This window comes from Barbus barbus, assembly GCF_936440315.1.
Source record: "Barbus barbus genome assembly, chromosome: 25".
Taxonomy (NCBI): Eukaryota; Metazoa; Chordata; class Actinopteri; order Cypriniformes; family Cyprinidae; genus Barbus; species Barbus barbus.
In genome coordinates, this window is record NC_136753.1 from 15956391 (window position 1) to 15972608 (window position 16218).

Below are 16218 nucleotides of genomic sequence, written 5' to 3' on the forward strand. Positions count from 1 at the left end.
GTAAACCTTTTTATTTGGAAAGAAATTAATCTTTCTATTCACTATTAGTAAAGACATTTATTCTGAAAAATATTTCCGAATAAATGCTATTATTTTAAACTTTCTCTTCATTAAAGTATCCTGAGAAAAAGAAATGTAGCAGAGTTTCCACACAAATATTAAGCAGCTTAACCGATGTCAACATTGATAATAATACAAAATAGTTCTTAAGCATCAAATCAGCATATTAGAATCATTTCTGAAGAATCATGTGACACTGAAGCTGTTAAAATATATGCAGTGCTGCTGCTAAAATTCTTAAAGGGGTCATATGATGCGATTTCAAGTTTCCCTTTCTCTTTGGAGAGTTACAAGCTGCAAAGTCTAAAGTTGTAAAGACTAAAGTCTCAAACCCAAAGAGATATTCTTTATAAAAGTTAAGACTCGTCCATGCACGCCCCCCTAAAATGGCTCATTCAAATACGCCCCCACATGTCTACGTCACGATGTGGAAATATTTGCGTAATGCCACCCAAATGTGCACACAAAGAAAGGCGGCGTGGTTTCAGTAACCGCAGTAGTGTTGATGCAGCTATGTCAGGGAGACGCTGTGTTTCTATGTGAAAGCAAAAGCACTGTATTTGGGAAAAGTAGAATGAAAGTAGATGCAATTAGGAATCATTGGTTAAGATTTGTTTACAACACAACAGCACAACCCAAATGTTCGAATTTGTGCAACGCATTTTATGGATGACAGTTTCGTAAACCTAGAAGAGTACAAGTCTGACTATGCACGAAGGCTGCAAAAAAAAAAAAAAAGGGTAAATTCTGACTTGACAGTCTGGCGCTTCTGAATCAGCGACTGTAAGTAAGTTTTGTTATTAGTATTAGTTATAAGTATTTGTTATTGACTGTTCGAATGTGGAGTTTTGCACGTAACGCGTCGTGTGTGTGTGTGAGTGTGTGTGTGAGGGGAACAGGGTCACATTACAGCATTACGGAGTGTACAGCCCGTCAGAGATCGTCTTAACCGCGGCTTGTGTACTGCAAATACATACAAGCATCATCACTGTGTCTGTCACGCAATTCTGTTCCCCTTTCGGGCTTGAACTGATAAAACTAACTTGAAAGCTGAAGCTCGCAATTATGGTAAGGGGTGTTACATTTCCGACACGTGCTTGTGGTGTTCGGCCAATCACAATGCACTGGGTCAGTTGGCCAATTAGAGCAGACTGCACTTGTTGGCTTAGTAGAAAATGACGCGTTTAAGAGAGGCGGGACATAGAGGAACTACAATAATGTACAGTATTTGAAAAATAATAGTAAAGCATGTCAACATATTCTGTTACACCAAATACACAAAATAACTATCTTTAAAACAGCATAATATGACCCCTTTAAGGGTTCAGGACAAAATTTACATGGGTGATGACGGCCTTGTGACGAGACATACAGTCACACAATCCAATCGTACGCAATGCGACATTTCCCAGAGACTGGTTTTGAGTGAAAATACAGTTGAGGGATGCGAACAACATGCTATTGTAGTCTATAATCCAAAAGTAATGTTACAACACAAGGTGAACCAAGCCACATGACTATACAAAATAAATGAACAGAGCGGTTGCTGCATAATCTGTCTAATTACAATCATGTAGACGCTCTCTCAGCAGGGACTTTCATTACTGGCTATTTTTATTTACTCCTTTTGCAAAGCTGGTGGGCTCTAGACCTCCAATCAAAAGGTAATCAGGACTGCAATCCTCTTTAAATCACTGGTTGCCAGCACTTTTGATGGAGGTCTAAAGAGCAGCCGCACTGCAGGAGGTTGGTAGCCGGAATCTGAGTGTGGGTGTGCGATTGGATGGAAAATTGGGTGACTAATATAGAGAGTTGATACAATGCTGCTAACAAGCAAAACAATGTTGGGTAGAAGCAAAAAGAGAAACAATAAGACTTCAGTGTTCTTTTAATGCAATCTGACATTTCGGAATGTTCTTGAACTATTTTGATGGGACTGTGAGACATGCAACATGAAAAGGACATTCAAAGTTATCAGCAAAGGATTGAAACCCTTAAAATCAACAGATAATGTGTATCAAAACTGCGACAGGTCTTGACGCACATATTTTTTATGTTCGTCTGTTTTTGGGGCTCTGTGTGTTTATGTGTAACATTCCCTCCAGGTTAATCAGCCCACAGCAATGTACAAAACCAACTTGGGGCCTGCTTAGTCCACGATGACTATGTGAAATATCTACCTCAGCCCTATTGAGAGGATTTGAGATTTCACAGGTCAGTGCCCTGGCGGCATGCTCCATGAACAGGGATCAGGAGACGGATTTGGACAAATCCGGAGCAAAGGCTTGGTTAAGAGTACACACTGGCTTTGGGGGTTTTATATTCATCAACATATAACAAGCAAAACAGCACTAGAACAGGAGGGAATGAAGACAGTTACACAAGGAGAAGACAATCACGAAAGGACCAAATGACGCTGAAGTAGCACCTTCGCTAACTTAAATGCTCCTTTCATTTTGGATTCACTTTGAAAAGGAGACTTTTGTTTTTGTTTTTAAATCGCTATACTGCTTTGTCAGCGGAGCTGACAATAGCTGTAATTCAGCTTTTCCATATAAAGCGCCACCTGCTGTCAGCGAGTGAATTTATATTTACATTCAGCCTGTGTGCAGCAGTTTCTGTCTGGCCAAAAACGGACCGAATTTGCATGCCCTGCTGTAAATTTTGACCGGTTGATGAAAAACAAGCTGATGTGGATTCTACACATTTAAACAATTCAGATAAGTTATCGAGAATTATTTATGGAGCAGATAATATACATAGCCTATAATCATTTATTATTTTGACTTAACCCTTTTCTTTATTTACAGTCTGAAATGTGAGGTTTACCTTTATATGAAACTTTTTCAAAGCTTTGTTTGAACATTTACATAAGATATTTGAACATGCTATGAAACTGGTGTCAGTCAAGTTGTCATTTAAAATCCGAACATCATTGGTAATGTTATTGTTTTAGTGATTATGCAAACAAAAATCATTTTAGAATCAGAATCAATTTATTTGCGGTTTGTTGATTTTTAAACATAAAACTTGTTGAAGTGATTTATGTGTCGATACTTTTTGAACATCTCCACATTTTAACAATACCGTGATAATACTGATAACCATGATAACTTTGGTCACTATAATCGTGATAAGAAATGTCATACCGTTACATCCCTAGCCACAACAAAACAGCCATAACTGTGGTTTCTGAGCAAGTTTGGCACTCTACCAACGCAACATTCCCAAATGGAAAATATGGTTACACTTTATATTTTAAGGTGTCCTTGTTACAGTGTAATTATACATTTAAGTGCTGAGTAATATTAATTAACTACATGTACTTACTATATGGTTAGGATTTGGCTTAGGGTTACTGGCATGTAATTACACATAATTAATTGTTAGTAGTAAGTACACAAACATGTAACGTGTAACAAGGACACCTTAAAATAAAAGTGTTACCGAAACTATATATGCCAGAATATAGTACAAACATATTTTAGAGCCATAACATGGAAATTGCATAATCATTTTTTAGAAATTTCCATGACTTTTCCAGGTCAGGTTTTAAATTTCTCTGATATTTCCAGAATTTTGGAACCCTGGCAGTTGCACCTACACTTCTGCTATGCGTCAACAAGCTGCTTACTCGCCCAATGTGAAAGCAGTAACCTGTTAATGTGGAGGCTAAAGCAAATATGTGCTTCTTTTTTATGTACAAAGTGAAAAAGCTTGATATGATCTAATGGCACTGGATTCACACATGTTGTGTGGCAAGGTTTTGAGTCACTATTAGAAGAACTCCTGGACCAGCATTTAAGAAAATATAGCCTGAGTAACTAGGACAGCAATGATGAGCTATGACATACCAAGAGTGTCATAGTCCTTCTGATGATAATGTGCACTTATAAACAGAGATGGGTTAATAATACAGTACTAACAGCACATTACAAATAGCAAATAATTAACTATGCTATATCTCATCTTTAATAGGTTATTTCAAAGACACCTGATTAGGCATGATGATTATATCATCCGTTTACCTTCTGAGATGGCATGAGGTTTAATGATACAGCAGGTGCAGTCTGAGTACTTGGCTGTGTTGGAGGGGCCGTGACCAGTAGTGGAAGGGAAGAAGAACTCCAGCTCCTATATAGTTATAATTAAAAATACATAACCCAATCATTTCCTTTGCCATTATTAGCATATCACTGAAAAAAAAAGATCAATTGAAGATTGTGGGCTTTATTATATGACGGCGTTTTAGTGCCTCTAAAAAAAAAAAAATCTAAGATTACGAGATGAAAGTCGAAATGTTTCGAGAATAAAGTCGAAATGTTTCGAGAATAAAGTCGAAATATTACGAGAATAAAGTTGAAATATTACGAAAATAAAGTCGAAATGTATATGTATATAAATGTATATAACAAGTACACAAAATGAATGGTCAGTTCTTACATGGGACGTCCCACACTATATGCACGTCTTATATAAAACCATTTTAATGCAGCATTTTTGAGATATGGGACATTAATACACTTTAGACAGCTATAAAGACCTCATTTCTAATAAGTACATGAAATGAATGGTCAGTTCTTATATGGGACGTCCCATACTATATGCACACCTCATATGAAACCATTTTACTGCAGTGTTTTCGAGATATGGGACATTATTACACTTTAGACAGCTATAAAGACCTCATTTCTAATAAGTACATGAAATGAATGGTCAGTTCTTATATGGGACGTCCCATACTATATGCACACCTCATATGAAACCATTTTACTGCAGTGTTTTCGAGATATGGGACATTATTGCACTTTAGAGGGCTATAAAGACCTCATTTCTAATAAGTAGAAGAAATTAATGATCAGTTCTTATACGGGACATCTCATACTATGTGCACACCTCATATGAAATCATTTTACTGCAGCATTTTTGAGATATTGGACATTATTTGATTTAGAGGGGTATAAAGACCCCATTTCTAATAAGTAGAAATAACAATGGTCAGTTGTATATGGGACGTCCCATACTATATACACACCTCATATAAAACCATTTTACTGCAGCGTTTTCAAGATATGGGACATTATTACATTTTAGAGGACTATAAAGACCCCATTTCTAATAAGGAGAAAAAAATAATAGTCAGTTCTTATACGGGATGTCCCATACTATATGTAGACCTCATATGAAAGCATTTCAGTGATGTCCCATATAAGAACTGACCATTCGTTTCTTGTACTTATTAGAAATGGGGTCTTTATAGCCCTCTAAAGTGTATTAATGTCCCATATCTCAAAAATGCTGCAGTAAAATGGTTTCATATGAGGTGTACATATAGTATGGGATGTCGTCTATAAGAACTGTCCATTCATTTAATCTACTTATTAGAAATTGTGTCTTCATATCCCTCTAAAATGTATTAATGTCCCATATCTCGAAAACGCTGCAGTAATAATGGTTTCATATGAGGTGTGTGCATATAGTAAGGGATGTCCTCTATAAGAACTGACTGTTCATTTCTTGTACTTATTAGAAATGGGGTCTTTATACCCCTCTAAATCTAATAAAAATCGAATAATGTCCCATATCTTGAAAACACTGCAGTAAAATGGTTTCATATGAGGTGTGCATATTGTATGGGATGTCCTGTGTAAGAATTGACTATTTGTTTTTTTTTCTACTTATTAGAAATGGGGTCTTTATACCCCTCTACACCGAATAATGTCCTATATCTCAAAAACGCTGCAGTAAAATGTTTTTATATGAGGTGTGCATATAGTATGGGATGTCTTCTATAAGAACTGACCGTTCATTTCTTCTGCTTATTAGAAACGGGGTCGTAATGCCCCTCTAAATCGATTAATGTCCCATATCTCCTTTTCTACGAATCTTGCAATGAAATGTAGAAGAATATAGTAGGCCTAATACAGATACGTCAAAGACGCCACTAAATAACACGAATATTAAGCAGTTGTACATAAAACAAACTGAAAAATGTCATTATATCTCAATTCTGGGCATCTAGAATGAAAAGCGTTCTGAATGCACGTTCCCTCTGTGCTGGTCCTGCAATTACCATAATCATAGTAATACGTGCACACCATAATTTCAGTCACGGGTGGCTTGACCGTGTTTTTCTGAACGGCTGGCTTAATCACAACAATTTTGTGCTTCATTGCTTTTACACACAGCTCAGCTTTCAAATTCTGTCAGTTTTATAACAAAATACAAATTATAAATGTGTTTTTGCTCTTTATTTCAAGTTTATAGCTAGATATAAAAGTGAAGTAACATCATAAGTGATAAAAAAAACAGTTTAGCCTAATTAATGAAAATAATTTCTCGTCGTTCATTATTGTAATCGGAAAGATGATTGACTCACATGCCGCTTGACACATTATTGCAATATAGCCTAAATTGTTTGTATTTCGCTATAAAACTGACATTTTGAAAGCTGAGTCTTTGGAATATCTCCCGGACCGGTGCTCAATCCGGGCCATTTGCATGCGCCAAAGCTAGAATAGCCTACCTCAAAATATTATAACTATAATCTTTATTCTCGAAACATTTCGACTTTATTCTCGTAGCATTTCGACTTTATTCTCGTAGCATTTCGACTTTATTCTCGTAGCATTTCGACTTTATTCTCGAAATATTATGACTTTAATCTCGTAATTTTAGATTTTTTAATTTTTTAACGTGGCACTAAAACGCCGTTTGCTATTGACAATTGCTTTTTTGTTACCCGTGCAGCAGATGCCAGTGAGTCTGACCCATGTCCTGCATTCTTAGTGCCATCGGTACCAAACTGGCCTCTGAGACTATTCGCTGCATCTTTTTGTGCCACACCAGATTCGGTTGGGCCTAGAACTTTTCTCCAAGTCGACACTGCCTCATCCCCCATCAGCTCCATAGCAATCACGGGACCGGAGCTCACAAACTGCACCAAATTACTGTTGTTGAAGAAGACAATTGGCTTTAGCAACATTTTGCTGTGGTGCTTATGATTGAATTTGCGGTTAAAAACACGCAGTGTAATGCAAAGTCATGCCAGAGTCACTGTGACAATTTGGTTCAGGTGTCAGAGTCTCCTTCAAAAGCAGCCCTTACATAGAAGTCAATCATTGACTCAGGAAAGACTCACTTGAAAAAAGACTTTGACTGATGTTCCGTGTAAAAGTCCACTGCCTGCTTCCTGTAAGAAAGCAATAAAAGAACACAGGGTTAATAAGTGATCTCCAAACCCCACCGTCTCTTGACTGACTCCTATAGTGAAATAGAATATGAAATTAAGGAACTAAAATTTCATCTTCATACCATTTTGTTGGCATCAAATTAATAAATGATAGAATTACGTGCCAACCAGTCCAAGAAATTAGATAATTTGCTTAACACAACTTCCACATCTTCATTCTCTGACAAGGACTGTCTCTGTCAACGAACAGCTGCAAAACCTGACCAGGCTAAAACAACACAGTCTATCAGAGAAACTCTCCATGTCATATATGTCCAATAGGAAAAGGAAAGATTAACCCTCAGCATTTCCCATTTTCTAAAAAATGTGGCACTAAACCACATGTATAGTGGCATATAGGCCTGTGGAAGTCGTGGCCTAATGGTTAGAGAGTCGGACTCGTAATCCAAAGGTTGCGGGTTCGAGTCTCCGGCCGGCAGGGATTGTAGGTGGGGGGAGTGAATGTCCAGCGCTCTCTCCACCCTCAATACCACGACTGAGGTGCCCTTGAGCAAGGCACCGAACCCCCAACTGCTCCCCGGGCGCTGCAGCATAAAATGGCTGCCCACTGCTCCGGGTGTGTGTTCACGGGGTGTGTGTGTGTTCACTGCTGTGTGTGTGCACGTTGGATGGGTTAAATGCAGAGCACAAATTCCGAGTATGGGTCACTATACTTGGCTGAATGTCACTTCACTATAGAGAAAAACATATATTCAAATTCACTGTAGCCATTTTGGATCATATTTTCTGCCAAATACATAAACGTTAATTTACTGTAAAATGGTTTAGCGCCGATGGGGTGTCTATATACAAAGACATCCAAAAGATCTCCAAATGTTATTCCTTCTCATACAATCATAAGCTATTATGACTGACACAAAATTATCTGACTTCCCTTGAATATTTTTTTAAATGTTGCATGTTGTTGGGCAAGTGTTGTTATTGTTAACCATAACTAAAACCATTAAACTATTAACAATCATTAAAAATGTTTTTGTGAATTGTAATAAAACTGAAATAAAATACATAATATACTGTAAATACTGAAACTGAAAAAAGTATTAATACAAATGCAAATGAAAATGACAAAAGCACATAAAATTACAAAATTAAAAAAAAATATAAAATGTAAGCAAATATTTTGTATTATACAAATAATACTAAAATAACACCGTCTTGGGCTTTCTTTTTCCATACATTTGTTATGATGTTAACCATAGCAAATGCACTAAAATAACTACTGATGTACTGAGTTTATTATTTTGAAATTTTACCTTAGTTTTTTGATGTTGGAGAAACGAAAATACATTTATCTTATTTTAGCCTTGGTTGAAGTTAACTTAATATTGTATTTTAAAGCTCCCTGCTCTGCTTGGCTCATCCTGAATGGCGCTTTTTATTACCCACATTTGTAGTTATGAACACACAAGGTTACTAAGCCCTTTAAAGCCATTTTACTCTGAAACTCAACAACTCCTCTAATCTGAAGGTCAAATCCAGAAGGTCAAATCCACTGGTTGGACTTGCTCAAGGGCACAGTTTAACTTTGTGAAAATTGTGACTTCAGTTCAGTAACTCCCCAGTTCTTGGTCACTTCTCTCTGTGACTGAACACACACAGTCTTTGTGATAGATGATAGATCCAGACTCTAACTTTTAGTCTACCATTGCCTATAATACCACAGTTTTTGCAAACCATGCATTGACCTTTACAAAACAGGCCAAAGAAATAACGTCTGCAACTGCAACTTTAAATACGGCCTCTTTTCTCTAACGCTCTCCCTTCTCACTAATTCAGTTAATCATTTCTGCATTGTACTGTGAATGTAACCCATTCCTGGTACTGCGCAAAGGTAGCAACTAATGAGATGCTCAGTAGCTTTACATTGTAAATTGTTTCAGAATACAGAACACAGAGTGTGCAACATATTTATCTTTCATTCCTGACTTAATCTGTGCGAGCTAAAAATGGTTGGGGGCTCAGAAGAACAAATGCATTCCAGTGATATACAGGTTAACGTATAGAGCAAGCAGTGCGTGATTTTTGCTGTGATATACTTTTTTTCCTGAAGAAGTGACTTTGTCAAAAAGTCACCCATCACAAGTTCCTAGAAATCACTCTAGGGTTACTGAAACACCTCATTTACATAATTAGTCATAAACTGACTTAAACAAGAATTCCAGTGGCCTCTTTTCTTTGTAACTACTGCAATTTTGCTGAAGTACTGTTGCCAATATCATTTGTTTATTAAAACATAAATTACTTACCATGTAAGTTTGGTCATTTTGGCTTTTGTGACTATAAGGTTGGCATTATAAATCATCTGAATAATGTCTCCAACTTTTGTGACAGCATCCGGCTTAATCATAGCCAAAGTCCTGAAGAAGACAAGACATGAGCATAAAAAGCAAATCAGAAAGTAAGAAGGGATGCCAGGGATGAACCAAAGTATCAACAAATTAGATATGAATGGTAAATTACATAATCTATAATGGTATTTGTTTTGAGTAATTTGTTTTAATGAGTGAGTGAGTGAGTGAGTGTGAGTGTGTGGGAGTATGTGTGTGTGAGCGTGTGTGTGTGTGTGTGTGTGTGTGTATGTGTGCATGTATTCCTAGATTTAATATTTTATAGCAAGTTTATAGAAGTTTTTGAAAGATATATAACATGCAAGACAAAGATGCCAGTTTTTGCCCAGTGAAACAATTAAACACAGACACACATATAGGTCTATCTAAGACAAAGACACCACATCCATAGTGTTGCTATTCAGCACCATGAATATTTAGCTCTTGTTATTATTTTCATTTTAGAGCTCAAAGGAAAACACACAGCAAATGCCAATTACTTGAAGCACAAATCGACAACTGCTGCTGTCAGACTTGACAAAGGCTGGTTGATAAACATATTAATAAATCACCGAAAATCATTTTTCATTGAGTTATCATGTTAATCTGAAAGCCTAGTTACATTTTAATAAAGGATTTCTTTAAAAGGAATACTTTAATCTTTGAAAATATATTTAAAATTTACCCTAAACATTAGAAAACATTGCTGTCAGAGAAACAGATATGATGCTCTGACTAAACAACCGCAGTCATTTGAGTAGGGAGCTCAAATTCACTTTGAAGAGTGCATATCGCCTTGAGTCTGTCCCTCTGTAATCTTTCCCAAATTTATATTCAAGGCACACCACTATGAATCTCAAAGGAGAGAAAGAGCAGTGGGAAACAGTGTGAATGTGATTGATATACGAGATGAAAAGGAAGTGTTGACTAATTTAATCAGTAATCATTGTTCAGTGATTTTCACTAGTAGGGGACGCAGAAGCTCATCTTCACTTCATAAAAATTATATTAGCAGGTATTTAAGGAGGAGGGACCACAAGGGAAAAAAACAGAAAAAGGTTGCTAATGACTTTTTCTTGTGATATACAATAAGCTATTCATCACACTAAGGCCCGGTTTCATAGACAGGGCTTAGCCTAAACCAGGATTAGGCCATAGTTCAATTAGGACATTTAAGTAATTTTTTATAAACGTGCCTTAAAAAAAACATTACTGGTGTTCATCTTGAGACAAAACAAAGGCACTGATATATTTTAAGATCAGTCAGTGCAAGTTTCTTTCAGTTGACACAGCTCAGACTTACATTTTAGTCTAGGACTAGTCTTAAGCCTTGTCTGTGAAACCGGGGGTAAATGAAGATGATTAAAAATTTCTTCTGATCGTCCGGAAAATTTATGCCATTCCAAACCTATATTACTTTCATTATTCATAATGAATCGGACTAATCTGGTTCATTTCAACTCACTGAGTAAGAAGCCCAATGATATTTTAAAGAATGTTACTAAACAGTTGCTGGTAGCCAGTGACTCCCATAGCATCGAAAAAAAAAAACTCTATGGAAGTCAATAGCTACCAGCAACTGTTTAGTTAACACCAATTTTCAAAATATCGACTTTTTGTGTTCAACAGAAGAAAAAAAAACAACATATAACTTGAGTTAGTAGGAACAACCTGAGGGTGAGTAAATGATGACCTATTTTCCATTTTCGGATCTCTATAACAGGAAGGGAGGATTATCAGTAAATGGTCACTTAAATGTCTTTTATTACACAAAACTATTGCATGGCTTCAGAAAACTTGGATTTAGTGCAAGTCAGTCTGATGACTTATTTTAACATAATTTATTCTGTGTGTGTGTGTGTGTGAACTTTTCTTTTAAAGGGATAAAGGGATTCTGTCATCAGTTACTCCACCTCATGATGATCCAAACCTGTATGGCTTTCTTTCTTTTGTGAAACATAAAAGAGGATATCAGGAGAAAGGTCTCGCTTTTTTTGGCCATAAAACAGAAATCAATGTGACTTCCTTCAAAGTATAATTATAATATTATACTTATAAGTATAATTTCCATGTTCTGCAGAAGACAGTCCTACAGGTTTGGAAAGACAAGTTCTGTCTCAGCAGAGGTGTTCAGGAATAAAGTACCTCTCCTTCTTACTGCCCAGTTTGTTGGCTGTGTACTGATCCCCGTAACCTGTAAGGTTCAGCTGACGGGAAAAGATGTTCACTCGGTTGCCAACAAACAGATCCTCTGGATGAAGCTCATCAAACTTGGTCCTGCGCAGGAAGGTGCGCTGGTTCTTCATATCAAACTATATAAGAAAAGCATACATGTGAATGTATGAATTTCAAACATAGCAAGAAGTCAGGGTCTGAAATCTGAGTATAGGAACGCACCATCTCCACGGAGCAATCTTTAGGGTAGTAGAGCAGCTGGTATCGTCGCAGGAGAGCAGCGCTGGGGTCGTACCACTCAGCCAGAAAGGCAAAGCGCTCATCCTGTGCATAACACAACACACACAACAAAAAACACAGTCAAGCCAGGCACGGCAGGGGAATGTCACTGATCTGACCCTCATGCTTAGACGAGGAGTCACAACAGCCGCGCTGTGACCCTCAACACAGATGGGCAGCTGGGCCTGCTAACATGCTGAGTCAGAGGTTCAGAGCCCTTTGATCCCCTGGGGAGCTTCACTGCAAATGGGGAGCCATTATCCAGCTACTGGAGCTACTGCTCCTGAAACTGTGCACTACACACTTGTGCAAACATTAGGGCTGCACAAATATAGAAACTATCAATAGACTACAGATAATATATTTAAATTCATAGTCTCGTCATTAGAGGGGCACCCCAGAAATGTTGTGTGGGGCCCTGTGATGTAGAAGGGCCTTTATACTATTGTCTACTCATGGGGCCTGGGGGAGATGGAATAAAAAAAAAAATCTGGAGCTCTGAAATTTTTTAGAGTGGCCCTTTATATTTATACTACTAAAAAAAGAATGAAAAAAAGAGAAAAAAAAAACTAAAATGCTAATACAATGTCCTAACCCCACACAAAGTTAAAAAGTGACAAGCAATAAAAAGCTCTCTTCCATACTAACAAATTAATGTATTTTTTTTTCCATGTCCAGCCATTTTTGCCAACAAAACAATAAAACAAAAGTGCACTTCATAATGTTTGAATTTGCACACTACCACCATTTATACTACAAAACAACATATAATAGTGCATGCAAATTAGGAAGACACCTATGGTGACTAAACCTACATTAATTTAGTCAACACTGGTGTGGACAACGGTTTGTATATAGTGAGAACTGGTAGACAAAAATGCTATATACTCCAACCCTAAAAAACATGTTAAAATGTCTCTAAAGCAGGAGCCTCAAAATATTGCCATTTTTATAAAAATGAGTATTAGTCATAGCCAAGATTTATTGAGTATTTAATACAGGACGTTGAAAAGAATGTATTTAAGAAGTTAATAAAATAGATAGCATCTATATCTCTGTGAGTGTGACTGTTGTTTCACTATTAAGTGTTTGATTTCACCTTGACACCAACTCAGAGGTGCCCTTGAACAAAACATGGAGAGCAAGCATCTTGGTTTGATCTTAGTTCCCACACAGCGCCACCTTGTGGGTGAAATTCATAGCACAGGCTGTGATTCAGGGTATATAGCTGAGGCCATGAGCATGCAGCATAGTGATGATGAGAAATGATCTGTTAATCTACTGTTGATCAATGGACATCAACATTCAAGCAAATAACAGCAGGCCTACAACAGTGACACATAAGATCCATTAATATTCATAATAACACGATAACTGTCAGATAATCATCATCAGTATATATCAGAATGGCAGTGCTTTAATGTTGCATTTCTAGGCACTATGCCTCCAGGCCACATGCTCACTAATTTATAGCGGCAACATGTCAACACTGGGCTAAAACATGGCATCACATTATCCTAACTAACTTAACAACAGATCATTAGTGCATCTGCAACATAACGCGAATGCTTTCTCATTCATCAAACCGTAGAGACTCCCTTTAACGTAATTGAGCTATCTTGAATCTAACAGGACCTCTTCCCCCAAACAAGAGCTATTTTTATCCCTCAGTCAGCTGGGACAGAGATAATACTGACAATGAACAGCCTTCTTTGTACAAATACACTGAGGCACAGGTCAGAAAAGCCATAAATCACATCTGGAGGCTGTATTAGTGTAGCATTAGGATTTCCACAGTGAAGTGGCAAAGCTAAAAGTTCCAGGTGCTGTACTAAAATTGATAGTTATTATCACCTCTCATATGAGGCCTTATACCAGTCAGCAAGAAAGACTGTTGAAATATTTTTCCTCACATCACATTAAATAATTTGCATACTGAAAATATTGTGTTACTTAGGAAAATTGTCTTTATTTTTCTATTACTGTTTTTTTTTTTTTAAATCAAAGATACATTTACTTTTAGGAAAATAACTTGTGGCTTCTTTCTTTTCTTTTTCTTTTTCTTAATTTTCTTTGTTTTGTTAAATGTTGTTTGGAAAATCAATGATGAATTAAAATATTTCTTACGCATTATACGTTATGTGACTTGACTTTTTCCAACAACAAAAAAAGTAATAATAATATATATATATATTAAGACTTGTTTTTTGAAAAATGTATCCAAGTTTATGCTTAAAACAAGAAAATATATCAATGGGCTAAGAAAAATAATCTTGTCTGCCCTCTGAATTGTTTATTTTTCTTACCCCACTGACAGATATTTTTTCTTTTTCAGAAAACAAGACTTAATATCTGAAGTCAATTTGCTTCTAATGTAAATGTATCTTTATTTAATAGTGTTTAGATATTTGTAATGGAAAACAAGACAAAAATACTGAGTAATAAAATCATTATTTTGCAGTGTGGTGCAGTGCAGCTTTGTAACTAGAATATGCCAGAAACAACTGAATATATTAAAACACTAGCCTACATTTTCATGATCAAGACAACTGCAGTGTTTGTTACATTTCAACGGCTAGTCATCCCCTACAGCACATAGGGGCTATATTTCCACATTCTGCCTGGGGCCAAAGTTACCTGAGGACATCTGTATAAGAAGAAATATGGAAAGCTTTTTCTCCAATATTAGCACCATTGTAGTTGTTGTTCTTAAGTGAAAGCATCATGAAAACCCTTTTTTTTTTTATCTGAATGGAATGAAAGCAGGAATCAAGGCATTTTGAGGGGGTGCGGGGCTCTAAATGAACATTCCAGCACAATAAAATCACAGACTCCTGGTTAATGATCCTGGCCAGATGGAACTGGAAATAGCTGGGCTTATCTGCCACCTCTAACACGCTGAAAAATAGGGCTTTCCTTTCAGAGCCCTTCTTGGAAGCTGAGACTTTCTCAGACACCTGCTGTTGCCCTATGCTATCACTGCAAACATCTCATGCTGTCTGCATGGAGATGGATCAATGTACACTACTTAAGGAGACAGAATGTGAATTGGAAAATAAACATAGTGTAGGAGCACAACAGAGCAAGTAGATGATGGTGAAAGTGTCCTGTTACCGATAGAATAACAGGGTTTAGATTGTTGAGCAAATGAAACTAAAAAAGCATATCATTCCACTTAATGACATTAAAGCTTCTGACTGAACTGGATCTGTAATTTCAGAGGAAAATGGCATCCTCCATCTTCAATATGATGTTGTAGAGCCTCAAGCCATACAGCTAGTTTTCAAATACAGTTGGAAAAAAGTTAAGCAGCTTGCTGAAACCTGCCAAAACTACATTCTTTTAAAAACCTTTTTGTTTCTCGAAGAACCTCAAGCAGGCCAATGCTGACATCTAGTGGCAGATCAAATGAGAGCATTCAGTACGTCGAGAGCTTTTAGTTTACAACTTATGCCGTTGCAAAACTGTTTTGTTTTGTAAATTATTATGAATTATCTTCATTTAACTAGGATTTAAATAGCCTAGATGCGTGTTTACTTGCTTCTTCACTTGCTATGACTTAATGCATCGCTATATTACAGTTTGCGTGAGATGTTTACATGAGAATGTACTTGAGGTATATTATATTTAGTGCAGACAACACATTTAATTTCACTGGTTTATGTGACTTGAGTTTCTTTCATTGGAAAAACTTATATTGTTAAAAAGCAAACGACTTCTGCCAAAACCACAACAAACATTCATGATCATATGAGTTGAGTCCTTTATTACTCATACATAAATAATAGAAAATATACTTTCCCACTTACCATGTCTGAATTCTTAAAAAAAAAAAAAAAAAAAAAAAAAAAAAAAAAAGATATTTGGTTGATTGTTGTTTAAGAGACGGTTGATTGTCTTCCTTTAGCCTCGCTGTTAAGTCCCATCGCCATAGCAACAACATCAAACGGGCTACCGACGAATAAAATAATAAACCATACCTCTTGTGAACTCGTAACTGTATTGCGTGGGGTTTTAACATTCAGCTAATTTCGTTCAGTAAATAGACGTTTAGGGCGCCAATAGTTTGCTTATACGAGTCTTACTATAACCCGGAAGTAGTAGTTTCTGACCTTTACCGCCAAC

The 16218-nt window shown here is 36.7% G+C and overlaps 1 protein-coding gene across 2 annotated transcripts in view; it reads right to left on the reverse strand.

Moving 5' to 3' along the window:
• Nucleotides 1–16215, reverse strand: part of LOC306845139 (nucleoside diphosphate kinase homolog 7-like) — a 40542-nt gene extending 24327 nt beyond the window's left edge. Inside the window, exons 1-7 of one of the 2 annotated variants that reach the window (XM_079377742.1) lie at nt 15903–16215; nt 12037–12138; nt 11785–11951; nt 9559–9669; nt 7202–7252; nt 6803–7010; nt 4089–4194 (exon numbers count right to left, since the gene is read on the reverse strand). In XM_079377742.1, the coding sequence (XP_079233868.1) occupies nt 4089–4194; nt 6803–7010; nt 7202–7252; nt 9559–9669; nt 11785–11951; nt 12037–12138; nt 15903–15905 (748 nt within the window). In that variant the 5' untranslated portion in view covers nt 15906–16215. The remainder of the gene's footprint in view (nt 1–4088; nt 4195–6802; nt 7011–7201; nt 7253–9558; nt 9670–11784; nt 11952–12036; nt 12139–15902) is intronic. The other variant, XM_079377743.1, reaches the window with a different exon arrangement.
• Between the last annotated feature and the right edge of the window lie 3 nt (nt 16216–16218).